Here is a 16783-nt window from a genome sequence, read left to right as displayed (position 1 = left end):
TGGGAGTTCTGTGTGCCAAGTTTGGTTCAATTCCATTGCAGGTGGAGTTCAGAATGCTCTTTGATTGGAGGTGAACTATAAATCCCATCAACTGCAACTCCCAAATGACAAAATCCCCCCCCCCCAACCCCACCAGTATTCAAATTTGGGCATATTGGGTATTTGTGCCAAATTTGGTCCAGTGAATGAAAATAATCCTGCATATTGGATATTTACATAACAATTCATAATAGTAGCAAAATGACAGTTATGAAGTAACAACAAAAATAATTTTATGGTTGGGGGTCACCATAACATGTGGACCTGTATTAAGGGGTCGCGGCATTAGGAAGATTGAGAACCACTGTATTAAGTGAACTGACTTGCTTATTTTTAAAGCTAGTGTGCTCCCAGCCCATTTTTGTGTCTTCCTGGCCATGCGTCTTAGGAAACAAAATTCCATTTTTTTCCTATGGTCCTACACAGGACCACAATGTTGTTCTGGTAGCTATGGAATGCTGGTCTCATTTTGTCTATCAAATGTTATTTCTCTATAAGCAGTGAGGAATCTCAGAGGCAGTTTCACTGAACTTAAACACTTTGATTTATTGCCAAGTCAAAATACTAGAATGTGGGTCAATGCTATACTATATGAAAGTGTGCAAAATATATAGTCTGCATTTCATCTACCTGTAAAAGGACAAAGCAAATGTAATTTATTAGACACTGGTTTCCTTCAACAGCAGTGGAAGTGTCAGAGCTTATTGGAAACGTTGCCAAACTAGTGCAGTTGGGCAGGGGAGAGAGGCATGCAGAATATATCTAACCAGAAGATAGGGGAAAGGAAATAAAATTCGATTCCAAGAAACAAACAGAGATTTACAAAGAATGAAAAACTATGGATCACTTAATTAGTAAATTTTGAGTCTACACAGTTCCTCATAAGACCAGGCTTACATTTGTTCTGTCTTGTTTCTACATCAGATAGTCCTTTCTTTAAAAGTTCATTGTTGCTGTTGTTCTTGTTGTGTGCCTCCAGGTCAACTCAGACTTGACCTGGAGCCCCCTGGGGTGCAGTGGCTTAAACCCCTGTGCCGGCAGGACTGAAGACCAACAGGTCACAGGTTCGAATCCGGGGAGAGGTGGATGAGCTCCCTCTATCAGCTCCAGCTCCTCATGCGGGGACATGAGAGAAGCCTCCCACAAGGATGATAAAAACATCAAATCATCTGGGCGTCCCCTGGGCAACGTCCTTGCAGACGGCCAATTCTCTCACACCAGAAGCGACTTGCAGTTATTATTATTATTATTTATTATTTACTTTGCTTATATACCGCTGTTCTCAGCCCGCGGGCAACTCATAGCAGTGAGTTTCTCAAGTCGCTCCTGACACGACAAAAAAAACCCCTCAGACTTGCATCACAAAGTTTTCTTGGCATGATTTATTGAAAGTAAAGTTGCCATTGCCATTCACTAAGGTTGAAAAGGTGTGACTTGCCCAAGGTCATGTTTCTATGGCGGAGTGGGGATTTAAATCCTGGCATTCTGGAGTCAAAGTACAACACATCACTACATCATACTGGTTTTCCTTTGTAAAAGTACAAAGAAAGGATATGCGTTTTGAAATTTCTCCTAATACATACATGCAGACAGAGCTGTGTCCAATCCATATTTTTGCTAATTCTTTTTGCAAGCAACCTTTCCTAATACTGTGCATCTTGTTTCTTGTTTTAATTAATATCCACATTTTTGTGAACACTTTCTGCAAGCATATATTTGGGTTGTTGTGAGATTTTTGGGCTGCATGGCCATGTTCCAGAAGCATTCGACATTTCGCCTGCATTTATGGCAGGCATATATTTTCCCACAACAATTTTAAACAAGAGAAACATGCATTATGTTTACCTATTGGTTCACTATAAAATGTTGGCCAAATATTTTGGAGGAAAGTTAAGACATGGTTGTTTGAGCAAGCGTTTACAAATGCAGAGTAACTGACATAGGAAATTGAATGACTAGACAATGGAATTGGATGATGTTTTAACAAGGAGAGGCTAATGATGTTGGTTTTTATTGTTTCTGTTGTGGTTTTATATTGTATTTAATGTTTTATGCGCATTTTGATATTATGTGTATTGACTTGTTGCCTGTAAACTGCCTTGAGTCGCCAAAAGGCTGGAAAAGGCGGTATACAGATACAGATACAGTAAACAAACAAACAAAACAAAACAAAACAAACTACTTTGTGAATCTATAGAAGATTCCTGAAACTGCAATGAAAATAACAGAAAAGTCGGGAAGTTTTTTCAAACAGGGACTAATACTAAATTAAAATTTCAGCACAGATTCACTAGATGGAGATGGATTTATCTCCGTAATCTAAGTTGCATCTTCCACAAGTCATGTGATGAATATATGATGTATGAATTGAATGAAATTGTATGAAAGATGAATGGTTTTGTGATTTTACTCTGAAGACCTGGCTTTTGTAATTGTATGATCTTTATTTTAATATATTTTTGTATTAATGTATTATGATGCTATTATGTTTATTCTATGTGTGTATGAATTTTCTGCTGTTAGCCGGCCTGAGTCCCTCTTCAGAGGTTGAGAAGACCGGGTTATAAAAGCTCTAAATAAATAAATAAACAAACAAACAAATAAATACATACATTTCTCCCTACTTCTTTATGAAAAAATGCCCTCTGTTTTAATATAGAACAATTTTCCTAAACCTTTCTTAGGGTATTCAGCATATACTGTCATTGTTGTGTTAAGCTTGTTTTAATGTTGTCTGCTCTTAATCTGCTCTTTTCCAAAAATGAAATTTCTAAAGAATGTGCTGGATGCTGAGAGCTACATCATGCTAATGGTGTTACAATAAAGTAGCACACTTGATTGAAAAGAACAAGAATCATGCTGAAATCTATAAATGCTGGCTGGCACAGCTTCTATTCATTTTAATAGGGCTCGTAAAAGAGACAATCTCTGTAAAGTTCATACATACAAGCAATCTGATAGCAGACAGAGAGTTTAATCCAACCAATGGCTGAGTCCAAGTGCATTATCTGGCCATCTTTAATTTGTCTTTTTTCACCTTCCATCCATGACCAAACATACAGGTTATTGCTGACATTTGTTGCTTTGCTTTCCAACACTATAAAATGTTTTGTGTTGCTTTCTCTAGTGAAGAATTTGAATGGATTAGAAAATGTGTATATGACGATCAGCTGTACATTAATATCAGGTGCCAATGCCAAATCAGAATGTTTAACTTACTACATCAAACCTGTTAAGACATATTCTTTTTTATGCATCCTGATAATTACTATCCATATGACAAACTCAAGCACATACCATATATTCCAGCATATAAGACGACTGGGTGTATAAGATGACCCCCAACTTTTCCAGTTAAAATATAGAGTTTGGGATATATTCACCGTATAAGACTGCCCCTCGTCCAACGCACACCAAATAAAATTTAAAGAAGCATCAGATTTGATTTCAATATGGGTAATTTTCTATTAGTGTACCTCCTTCTCTGCCTCTCAGATCTTGCACCTGCGCACCTGCACCGCTTCACTGCAGTCTTCAGGAGCGAGATCTGACAGGCAGAGGTGGAGATACGGTAATAGGAAACAAGGGCGGGCCAGACAGAGAAAAGATGTGTGTTTTTCTGGGCCCAGACCCACTCTTTTTTCCATACCCCGAGCGCCCCGGACACCTGCAGCTTGCTCCGCCCTTCACTTACACCTTACTGGTGAGGTGCCCCTTCACCTCACCATCGGGACCGCATTAAGTCCACGAATCCTGATGAATGGATTTTCTTCTACCGTACTTGTACAGCATCACCCTCAATGCTTTCATACAGTTGCTGCATACGGCAGGGATGCGGCCATTGCCATTTTTGAGCTCCCCCCATCATAGGCGGCAACCACAGATTCTCCAATCCGATTGGAAGTTTTAGCACCCACTCTATAAGATGACTCCTGCATATAAGATGACCCCTGACTTTTGAGAAGATTTTCTTGGGTTAAAAAGTAGTCTTATACGCCAGAATATGCAGTATATATAAAAATCCACCTGTTAAAATGGTAAGACTGTTTCAACATTTCAGTGCAGGATATACAAATAGTGTTGCTATATAGGAAAAGCAACAGCTCCCCCCCCCCCCCCCCCCGCCCCTTAAATGATTTAACAGAGTGCAAATAACTTATTGGGGGAATAAATTTTGGAGTTCTACTAATCACAGCCATTTTATGTAATGGCATTTCATTAATAATGCTGAAATGATATGTCACACTGCTTACATGAATAGATCACTTATATATACTGAACTGAAAAAAATGTTTGACCAGGAATATATGTTAATTCAGGTTGAGCTTGTGCATGGTTATACACTATAAAGAATCAGAGGGAATCGTTTTGTGTATAGAGGTCAACCCCCCTGTTTAAGGAGCTCCATTGGCTGCTATTCATTTTCCAGTCCCAATTCAAGGTGCAGGCGCTTCCTACAAAGCCCTAAATAGTTTGGGACCCGCCTACCTCCGTGACCGCATTTCAGTGTACAAACCCACACAATCACTTCATTCATCTGGAGAGGCCCTGCTCACGATCCCATCTGCATCGCAAGTGCGATTGGTGGGGACGAGGGATAGGGCTTTCTCAGTGGTGGCCCCTCGACTCTGGAACTCTCTCCCTAAGGACATCACACAGTCACTAGCAATCTTTAGGAGGAGCTTGAAAACGTGGATGTTCCAGTGTGCCTTTCCAGAATAAGGAAACTCCTAGCATTATGTCCCAACGCACTTTATCAGAGATCTAGGATATCTGCATGCCCATCCCCCTCCAAACATCCCACCTGTCATGTCCAGCACTTTTAATTTTAATTTTAATTATTACATTTGGCCCGGCCATTGTTTTTAACTGAGTCATTGTGTGTTGTTAATGTTATTGCTTGTTTTGTTTTATTTTGCTGTATTATTGTTGTTGTTTTGTTGTTGTATTTGGGCTCAGCCTCGTGTAAGCCGCACCAAGTCCTTCGGGAGATGGCAGCGGGGTACAAATAAAGGTATTATTATTATTATTATTATTATTATTATTATTATATAGGAGAACCACACTAGTTTAAGGTTGCAGTCCTATATACCGTAAGAAAGAAGCGGCCCATTTGTAATTAGTGACACTTACTATTAAGTAGATATATTATTGGAGACTTGTCTACACTAGCCCTATAACCTGTGTCAACTAGAAATTGCTTCTTGATGTCCAGGGACTTTTGATCAGTAATGTGGGGGAAAACTGGTTAACCTGGTTTTACCCTGCATTAGAAGAAGTCAGGGGCTGTTTGGGAGTATCAGTGAACTTCTGACACATTCCTGCATTCCAGAGTTAGTGTGGACAGCTGGATTGACTCTAATTTGAACCAACTCAATGTCCATACAGCCAGACAGAGCCACCCCCCTTTCTCTGTGATAAATACAACCTGTGGATTGAATGAAATTGTATTAAAGGTGTATGATTGGGGGCTATAGAGAATGAAGGCACCATCCTAAGAAAAATGGCATTATGGAAGACTGCAAAAGGCTGATGAAGGAAAAATTGCTGAACTGCTGACATGACCAGAGACAATGATTAACTCTTGGTTGAAAACAACATATTTACATAGTCAAAGACAATATTTTTTAAGTTAAGTCAACACAATGATTCTTTATGTTAAGAAGGAAAGCTAAAATCTGTCTAGAACTGATGGTGTCAGCATGTTTTAGCTGCAAAACAAGTTGTCAGGCATTTACAATTTCTTGAAAAACAACAGCAAGAAATATGCTATATAAATGACCTTGTTATGTTCCAAAAGCATGTCAGATCTGCAGGAACGCAGAGTCTGTCACCAGCCTCTTTTTCCAAGGGATGGAGAAGGTGGTATATCACAGAATGGCAAATTTGCAGGGGATGTGATCTGGCCTACATGTGGTTTTCCAGGAGATGGGAGAAGGGATGGTAATGTATGTACGTGGAATGTATGTCCGCGCGTGTGTGTGTAACCAATGTAGCTATAGTCTGTGAGCTTACTTCTTTCTCTGTAAAGTGCTGATATATTCTGCATCACTGTAACCAAAATAAATGTTTATAAAGTACTCATGGCATCTCTGCATTTTGCAATGCAGAGAAAAGTGGTTGGAACTGTGTGTGTGTGTGTGTGTCTTGTTTCAGTTTTGCTGCAACTAACTATAACATTTTGGAGAACTCCCTTTTCCTGGTTGTGAAGACTCCTCTACTGATATCAGGAAAGGTATCCAGCTGCTTCAATGACAGGAATGACAGCCCAGGTAAGGGTGACCATTCAAGTATACAACACACCAGAAATGCATAGCCTTCTTGCCCCGCCCCCTTTAAATAATTTCGCTGATTATTACAGTATTGACTGTGATAGGCGGGAGGAGGGAGCAAGCTTGTTTTCTGCTTCCCTGGAGACTAGGACACGAAACAATGGCTTCAAACTACAAGAGAGGAGATTCCATCTGAACATGAGGAAGAACTTCCTGACTGTGAGAGCTGTTCAGCAGTGGAACTCTCTGCCACGGAGTGTGGTGGAGGCTCCTTCTTTGGGAGCTTTTAAACAGAGGCTGGATGGCCATCTGTCGGGGGTGATTTCAATGCAATATTCCTGCTTCTTGGCAGGGGGTTGGACTGGATGGCCCATGAGGTCTCTTCCATCTCTTTGATTATATGATTCTATGATTCTATGACTTTAATACTGATAATAATACTGATAATGCTAATAATAATAAACAGCAATCATATATGGATAAACAAGCTATTCATTAATTTCATTCACAAGAAAACAAACAAATAATCTAAGTGATTTTCTCCCCACTGTAAGGAATACATAAAATTTGAATGGGTTTTTTTTGGCATGATGAAAAAATTACATACATCACAAATCCACAGACAATCTCATTCTGTGCCAAATTTGCATGCTTTTTTGCGCAGAAATAGCACTCTCTATGCAGAAAATGTGGTTTATAGACAAATAGTGTGGAAATTTGGAACAGAGCAAGTCCCTGTTTTTGAAGATTCTCACTATTACAAGACACTTCTTGTCAGAATTTCCTGACACCAGAGAAACACGTGTTTCAACCATTTTCAAATATTTTCAAATTTTCAACTGTAAGGCAGACGCAGACAGACTGACATACAGACATATACATGTATTTGTTCTCAGCAACATGATTGATATCACTGTCACCCCAAATCCTCCTGAATAATGGATAGTGTCAAACTATATAATGTGTCTGATTGTATATTCCTACCATATTTATCACTGAGTTTCCTTTTCTACTGCACAGCATTTTTAAAAGAAAGTTTGGACTCCCTCAGACATTAATGCATTATTAACAATCATTCCTCTTGCTTTCTAGAATTATAGACTCAAGGATATCAACCTGCCAAGAATTGCATGCACACTGGCATCTTAATGTGTGTCATAAACCCCCTCTCTGCAAAGAAAAACACATCTTCAAATTACACAGAAGGAAGATTAAACTAGGACAGCATGCACCTCTTCAATGCACAAAGTTTTCTGTAACATCAGTTTCAGGATTCATTAGTTTTGATGCTAATAATTTAAAGTAACTGTCAAGAGAATGCATGTGGGAAGGAAACAGCTTTGAAAAAAAGGTGATGAATCCTATAATCATGTGCAGTTTGAAGGTAATATGGCATTAAATACGTCAAGAATTTGACGTGTACTAAAAATGGAATTTATAACTCATTCTCTCTCTAGCAGTATACTTCCAGAGTAGTACCCAGTGCAATCCATGGTGTCTGAGAAAAAGGAACTTGGCTTTAAATGGTAAATAATCATTGCATTGACAAGTGCAGAATATGTCTCTCCCCCCACCCCTTTTTAAATAAACATCAGACTAAAGATGAAAAGAGATTGAAGAAATTGTCTAGTGATGCTGGTAGATCAATAGGAACAGAAGTTCACTGACACCAAGTCTTTAAACCAAAATAAGAATATTTTAGAAGACTCTCACCTGAGGAGTGAGATCGCTGCTCCTCCAATGCCATTACTCTGAGTCGTGATATCTGTAGTGCTATATAATACAGAGTGCAGACACAGAATGGTGGTGGAATCGGTTTGCATTCATATTCAGTGCCCTGAAAAGCAGGGCAGAGGCACCTTCTTTCAGATCTAGCTTTACAGTTTCATTCATCTAAGAAGCAAAGGACTGAAGAAGCAAAAAGATTGCCCACTGGGACAAGACAAAGAAGCAAATCTGTTCCACTCCATGCTGTTCTGCAACTTGTAGAATAGCAATACCCCAGAGTGTAAGAGAAAATCATTCTTGGCCACGGTGGTCCACGCTTTGGTTACATCCCGTCTAGATTACTGCAATGCTCTCTACGTGGGGTTACCTATGAAGACTGCCCGGAAGCTCCAACTAGTCCAACGTGCGGCAGCCAGAATACTAACACAAGCAGGGTACAGGGAGCATACTACTCCTCTGTTGCGCCAGCTCCACTGGCTGCCAATTCGCTTCCAAGCACAATTCAAAGTGCTGGTGTTAACCTATAAAGCCCTAAACGACTGCGGCCCAGTTTACCTGTCCGAACGGTAAACCATCTATGAACCATCTAGGTTGTTAAGATCATCTGGAGGGGCCCTGCTCTCGGTCCCACTGGCCTCTCACTGGAATTCACTGGAACTCTCTCCCACTGGAGATCAGAACTGCCCCCTCCATTCTGTCATTCAGAAAACGGGTGAAAACCTGGCTATGGGCTTTGGCTTTCAATGAGTGAATCAATATTTCTGTGATCGGATAGATGACGATGAATGATGGACAACGAATTCACTATGACGACTGACCATTGTTATTATGTGATTATATTTTGCTGTTATAACGTTTTAATTGAATATGTTATATGATGTTTTAATGATTGTTTTGTGATTTTATTGTTGGAAACCGGCCCGAGTCCCCCGATAGAGGGGAGAAGACCGGTATACAAAATTGCCAAATAAATAAATAAATAAATAGGTTCAAACACCTGAATTGTTGAGCACTGATGTTATATATCTCCTGTACACCTATGTTTTGTTGGGCTTTAATAATAAAATCTTGAAAGGCAATTATGAAGTAATTGTTGGATTACCAACACACTGTTGATCATCTGAAAGCTCATTTAATCCAAACTCACTTTTCCAAAACTCTCACACTACATAAAACAAGTCTGCTTTGGGAATGTAGAAATATGAGAGAAAGAACTGACTAGGCTCATCCAACATGTTAAAAATGTGCCTGTGTGACCAGGGAAAAGAATGGAGCTCTGCACTGGCTGTTGTGGAGATAGGGGTGACAGTTCAGGCAAGGCTGGCTATCCTGGGTGGTCTGGACTTTACTCCTACCATTGACATGACTCAGGGATAGAGCATGCAAACAGTTCCACAGAATCTGGAACCAATCCAAAGCAGCAATGCTTTGAACTGGCTCCCAACTAAAAGGGGAACTTGATTTTGTAGTCAATTGGATAATTCTTTTATCTCTTCCACCAATGAGAAAAGGTTGCTAATTCTTCCTCCTTTCAAGGCAAGGAGGAAGAATTAAGGGCATGAAGAAGAAAAGGGCATGAGAAGAAAAAGAAGCAAGGGCATGAGAAGAAAAAGAACATCTATGTGATAGTTTGAGTAACCTGGAGATGTGTCAACCAGTTTAGGATGGGGCTACACTCCCCCTGAATGACAGTGGTCACAGCTTGGGAGTGCTCCTGTGTCCATCTCTCCAAATGTTAGCCCAATGGTCAAGAGTGCTTACTACCAGCTTTAGATGATACGGTAGCTGCACCCCTCCTAGAACTAAGACTAATTTGATGCAATGAAAAGTACTATTTTCCCCCTCTTTTTGGTGCTATCCAAGAGACTCAGACATGCTTGGAGAAAAGAATGATCATTTTGTTACAATTTCTAGCAGCACCCTGAAACAGAAAACCAGTGGTCTGACAATATTAAAAACAGAGACTCTACGTAAAGCTGCAACCACATAACAAATATTCACTTGAAGGGATAAATCAATTAAAAGTAGTATGAACTAAGTCGACATCAGAAGAATAATTAAAAACTGTGAAGATAATACTACTTAAAAAAGCAGCATAGCAGCAGAAATATTTAAAATTAAAATGATATAATCATGCTTTCAAAGATGTAAAGTAAAAGCCATGTAGACTTCACTGAAAAAACGAGTTCAACAATGTCGGACTACTACTAAAAAGTAGCCATCTACACTTTTCACCATATAAGCATCAGAGGAGCAGACAGCATAAGAGAAGCTTAATTGTTCTTGCTGTATCAAATTTTCGAAGTATTTTGGCGACAAGTAAAATCTGTTTGAACAGTAACAGCAATAAAACATATTAATCACACACAATGGCCTAAATACCTTAAATGCATTGGATTCCACCCATTCTTGGAAGTTAAGCAGGGTCAGCTCTGGTTACTACTTAGATAGTAAACTGCCAATGAATACTGTGTGACATAGGCTATATTTCAGAGGGAAGGAGCAGGCAAAACCACTTCTAAGTATTTATTTTTTTTGCCTGAAAAACCACATGAAATTAATGAGGTTGGCATGTCAACAAGCAACTTGCAGGCATACACAGACATAATGACACTTTTGTCATGCCATATTTATACTCTTAGAACTATTTTTCATCTCCAATTATCAAGACTGATACGTTAGAGTCATTAATAGGTATGCAAGATGATAGTTCTGTCTCATCAGGATTTCTCATCTAATGGGTTTTCCAGATCGAGTCTACATTTTATGGAAATCTGAAAGACTCCAAAAACTAAAACTTTTTGCTGCTCTCTCCTATGTACACCTTTGAGAAAAGGTGGCTTAGTGACACATCCATTCCTCACTGAGTTTTTCTCAAAAAGCTGTTCTTGTGCTATAAGAGCTGTTTTGACAATTAAAGACACTCCTTCTTTAAAGATCTTTAAATAAAGTAGTGCTTCAAGAATTTTGTAGTTCTACATTTCAGGGAGTTGAACTATATGGGCTTTGTGGTGTCTTCCAACTCCTAGACTCGATGGTTCTATATATTTTTGCACAAATTAACTTCTCAGGAGAGTTAGAGTATGAATAGTGTTCAAAAAATTACAGAAAACATTCTATTGATGGAGCAGAAAGAAAATTTCTGAAATTATATGTTCTTGCTTACTTGCAAGATTTATATCTTTAGTAGGGATAAAAATACCTAAGGGATTGCCAGTATCTGAACTTCCTTTAGGTTGCACATAACATAGCACCTGAAAACTAAAAGTTTATGAAACTTCTAGCAATCTGTCCTTAAATGCACTTTATTAATGACCTAGGATTGTTTTTGCACGCCCTTCACTTCCCGGAAATCCACCCTAATCATATTGTACCTGCCATGTCCAGCATATTTTAAAATTTTAATTATTACATTTGGCCCAGCCATAAGTTTTTAAATGTCATCGTGCTATTGTTAATGTTTATTGTTTATTTGCTGTTATGAGTTTTATCTACTGCTTGTGTTGTTGTTTTGCTTTGTTATTGCTGTGTTGTGGGCTCGGCCTCATGTAAGCCGCACCGAGTCCCTTGGGGAGATGGTAGCAGGGTACAAATAAAGTGTTATCATTATTATTATTATGGGGAAAGGGAAGGGCGGCAGAAACTGGGATCTGCTGTCCAAAATGCAGCTGGGTATTGTGGACTGGGGAAATGATGCAGAGCTCCAGGTCCCTAGCCATTTTAAATTATGTTTTCCTTTCACCCAGTCAATAGTGCGCTGGACACCCTGGAAGCAGGCATGTAGCCGGGGGGGGGGGGGCTTGGGGGGCTTCAGCCCCCCCCCCCCCAATTCTCATGGTGGTTTGCAAAAAGGCCTTACTGGTGCATTATTTAAACTGTTATGTTTATTCATATCATGATCTGATCACCCTACTCAATATATCCCATATGCATGGGGATATTGGGGTAACAATACAAAAGGCTTGCTAGGGTAGACCCTCTTTCACTCAGACTCAGCCCCCCCCCCCACCAAATCGAAATCCTGGCTACTGGCCTGCCTGGAAGCATGGCATGGCATGCATTGGTCAGGCAATCAAAGATTTTCAGTATTTCCCTAGCCTTCAGCAGCCAGATGCGTTTGGACTTTTCCTTCCCCAGGGGTTTTATGTAAGTGTAGCAGCAGAATCCAAGATCCTCCCAATTTCCTTGTTCCCCATTAAATTTCTCAGTATCTTTCTTACCAGAGCTTCATGATACCAAAACAAAATATTTTCCAATCATTTTTGAAGATTTTTTTAATGCTCTTCCATCTCTGCACACTTTGTTTACAACAGAGAACCATGCTTCCAGGAGGCTTCTTTGAACCCATTTGTGTTGTAAACAACATATAAGATCCATGCACTCCTTGTTTTGAAGAAAAAGAAAATGTGTTGGCTATGGAGGCAGGGCTTCAAGGAAAAGAGTGGATCAGGGTGGTGCTAGCAGGAAGATAGTGGTGGACCAAAACAAGTTTCCTGTGTTTTGTCTACTCAGTATACTGAACTTTTAAAAATCAGCTGCTTAACCAATGGTGAGATTCTAAAATAGCTACAAGAGCGAAAACATCAGAATTAGAAAGCAAGGTTTCAGTCAATACTGATTAAAATCACTAACACTACCAGCAGTGATTCCTTTGGAAAGCAGGATGGGTAACACTAAGGCTGATTGTAAGAAACAGATGTTAATTGAAGAAAACAAATCTTCAAAAAGTATATGAAATAGTATCAATGAGTAACCAATAATAAACATTATCACTCAGAACAGAATGTTTCTTGTCAAAACCAGCATGTGTTTGAGATGGTCATATTGACATTGTTCCAGGCAAATTGAGAAACAACTGAGAAGATTGGATTTATAAAATGGAACCAGCATACAAATGCAGTTGTAAAGACAAATTTTCAATGAGCATTACTAGAATATTGGTCCCTTCTGCCAAATTGGAAAGCAGAAATGGGCTATGTACAAACTAGTTTGAAGTGTTTGTATCTGCCGTGGTCAGGCCCGTAGCCAGGATTTCAATTTGGGGGGGGGGGCTGAGTTTGTTTCGGGGGGGGGGTTGAGTCTGAGTGAAAGAGGGTCTACCCTAGCAAACCTTTTGTATCGTTACCCCAATACCCCCATGCATATAGGATATATTGAGTATGGTGATTAGATCATGATATGAATAAACGTAACAGTTTAAATACCAGTAAGGCCTTTTCGCAAACCACCATGAGAATTTCGGGGGGGGGGGCACTGAAGCCCCTCAAGCCCCCCCCCCCCCCGCCCCGGCTACATGCCTGGCCGTGGTGGTAGTTATTGAAAATCGATGACTTGATGGGCAGACAAATGATCCTGAAAAGGAGAGGATGGGAGTAATTCCAACAAGTGCAGCCACTAACCACAATAAAAGTGAAGAGTACACAAACAACTCCAATGAAGAAAAAGCAACTGGTTTCACCTCCACTCATCCTTGAACTTTACTTGAATTCAACATAGCAATATGTCTTCCTTTGGCTGCTTCCCTGTCTCCTCCTCCACCTCTCTCCTCCCTCCTCCTTTCACACTCTTGCAAATTTCTCCTTCAAAGACAAGTCAGCACAGGATCTACTAAGTGCTGAGTCCTTTTATTTCTTTTTTAATACAACTTTTTAAATGCAGAAGCGAGTTCATTCACCCCCTGCCCTGCCTTTCTTACCAATTATTAATTCATTTTTGTAGAAACATAAGCAACCAGCAGGCTTCTGAAGAGCATGTCTAGAAAGGGCAACCAATAATAATAATAATAATAATAATAATAATAATAATAATAAACCTTTATTTATACCCCGCTACCATCTCCCAGAGGACTCGGAGCGGCTTACAATAGGCCGAGCCCAAATACATCAATAAAAACAACACAGCAATACAGACAATAAATAAACTCATAAACAAAGCAATAAACAATAACAGTAACACCACGACACATAAAAAACCTATGGCAGGGCCAAATGTAAGAATTAAAATTTTAAAATACTGAGCATGACAAGGTGACATATAACTAGGATGGGTATTTGGAGAGAAATGGAGCGAGCAGACAATCCTAGATCATTAGTAAAGTGCAACCAAGATGACAGAAGACCTGAAAACCAGGTATTATGAAAAACAGCTTAGGGAGTTACATTTTGCTTGAAATAGAGAAGACTGAGGAATTGCTTGATATCTATCTTTAATTTAAATGACTGGTTGAGTGTCATGTAGGAAATGGAATGAAATTGTTTTCTGCTGCTGCAATGACTAGATCCTGAACCAATGGAATGAAAATATAAGAGATTGCACCACAATCTTAGGAAGAACTCCTTGACTGTAAGAGCTGTTTTGACAGTGAAAGACACTCCTTCTTTAAAGGTCTTTAAATAAAATAGTGCTTCACGAATTTTGTAGTTCTACATTTCAGGAAGTTGAACTATATGGGCTTTGTAGTGTCTTCCAACTCCTGGACTTGATGTTTCTAAATATTTTTGCACAAATTAACTTCTTAGGAGAGTTAGAGTATGAATAGTGTTCAAAAAATTACAAAAATCATTCTACTGATGGAGCAGAGAGAAAATTTCTGAAATTATATGCTCTTGCATACTTGCAAAATTCTATCATTCTATTGATGGTGCAGAGAGAAAACTTCGGAAATTATATGCTCTTGCATACTTGCAAAATTTATATCTTTAGTAGGGATAAAAATACCTAACAGATTGCCAGTATCTAAACCTTCGTTAGGTTGCACATAACATAGTACCTGAAAAATTGTGTTGTGTCAATGTGTAATATATTTAAAAGGATATCTATCTTTAAAGAAATAACCAGCAACATAAACCTGTTAAATTGGTCCTAATGCAAAAAGCAATAAAAACCAAGGCTGGATCTATACTACCATATAATCTAGTTTCAGAATGCAGATGAACTGCATTGAACTGGATTATATGGCAATGCAGACTCATATAATCCAGTTCTTTCCAGGTGTTTAATTAATGCAATGTAAAGTTTGGGTTTGTTTGGATACCTCAGGTAAAAGTGAGACCAGTCCTGCATTTTGGGCCTGTCTGGAAGGCCCTAAGACACAAGCTGCATTTTACACTACAATTGTGCGTACTATTAGCCAGATACTAGAGACAAAGTTGAAGTACTTTGGCCACATCATGAGGAGACAGCAAAGCCTAGAGAAGACAATTATGCTGAGGAAAGTGGAAGGCAAAAGGAAGAGGGGCCGACCAAGGGCAAGATAGATGGATGGCATCCTTGAAGCGACTGGACTGACCTTGAAGGAGCTGGGGGTGGTGACGGCCGACAGGGAGCTCTGGCGTGACCTGGTCCATGAGGTCACGAAGAGTCAGAGACGACTGAGCAAATGAACAACAATTAGCCAGATGGTTCTTTCTTTTCTGTAAACCCTTGTACTGATGGTGAAAGTTAAACAGTGCCGAATGCTTTCCTTACCCTCTATTTCCAGGTAATACTTTTCCTCTCAACATTCTGGGGATATTTTTTTATTATTTTTTTATTTGGAGTAATTTTAGGACAAAAACTGCTGACAGGAAAAGTCCTGCGCATTTCCTGTTCCCCAAGAGTGTTTAACGATAGAAAAGCATCAAGCTAAGAGTATGCAGAGGTGCAGGACAGCAGCCCCAATGCAATTATATTTAATTTATTTTTATCACAAGCTGTCTTTGAGGATAATAACAAAACAAATACACTTCTGTAATGTATGACATAGTTATTTCTTTGAATACATTTTCTTTTCTTTTTTTGACTTCTCACCATTCACAATCACTTTGTTCCTTGCCATTTTTTGGATTCTGCTGAAAGATTTTATAGAGACTAGAAGTGTAATGCTCCACTTAGTGTCGTGACTAGGAGAAGCCTTACTTATGCCAATTACACCATAATTCACCTGGAAATCGCTAGGAGCAGAGTTGTACCATTTCTACTATTATGCTCCGAGAATCACTATTAGAATATATTAAGGAATAACGGCCCATTTGAGAACAATTTGCTAGACTCCTTCCTGACAGTCTTAAATGTTATCTTTCAAGGTTTAAATGTGTGAGAAATTAGAAAATACTATTTCCACAGCTAACTACTTTAGAATTGTGAGCAAGACCACTTTTACCATTTGTTCAGAAATGATAGCATTTCCCCAGATAAGCAGAGTATTATTCTCCTCCAGTGAAAAAAGAAAAAAAAGAGGAAGGAGGGGGAAAGACAAAGCATTGTTACCCTCCGCACATCTTTGCCGAATGTTTCACTGTAGCTGGTTCCAAGAATTTCAAATTGGACGTAAGGATTGGCTCCATCTTCTCTGAATTCCATGGCACCTGTGAGTCCTGTGATATGACCCTAAAGAAACAATTCCATCAGTTTTAAGATCAGAAAACAATCGGGCTTTCCAAAGCTTCTTTTATACTTATCTCAAAGTGACTTCCAAATGCATATGATTAAACTGAATGTAGTACTGCCCATTAAAAACTCCACAACTGAAAGTAGAATTGTCCATTAAAAGCTCTACAATCACCCACAATGGTCTAGAGAAAAAGCAAAGACTATAATTTCTTATAGTGTTGTGCAACCATTAAACCTGTACAGGAACTGCAAACAGAGCCAAGGCAAAATAATAATATCTTATTTGGATTTAAATTAGATTTTAGCAAAACCTTCTTAAGGCATAGCACAGAACCACAGCTTATTTTCAGTATGTTATATCAGAAAGGGTATAT

The 16783-nt window shown here is 39.1% G+C and overlaps 1 protein-coding gene across 4 annotated transcripts in view; it reads right to left on the bottom strand.

The window, feature by feature from the left end:
* Positions 1–16783, bottom strand: part of GRID1 (glutamate ionotropic receptor delta type subunit 1) — a 1182427-nt gene that overhangs the window by 171259 nt on the left and 994385 nt on the right. For 3 of the 4 annotated variants that reach the window (XM_060768967.2, XM_060768969.2, XM_060768970.2), the window contains exon 8: positions 16287–16406. In XM_060768967.2, the coding sequence (XP_060624950.1) occupies positions 16287–16406 (120 nt within the window). The remainder of the gene's footprint in view (positions 1–16286; positions 16407–16783) is intronic. The other variant, XM_060768968.2, reaches the window with a different exon arrangement.

The sequence above is a fragment of the Anolis sagrei genome, chromosome 3 (genome assembly GCF_037176765.1).
Source record: "Anolis sagrei isolate rAnoSag1 chromosome 3, rAnoSag1.mat, whole genome shotgun sequence".
Lineage (NCBI taxonomy): Eukaryota > Metazoa > Chordata > Lepidosauria > Squamata > Dactyloidae > Anolis > Anolis sagrei.
This window is presented reverse-complemented; position numbering and strand designations above follow the sequence as displayed.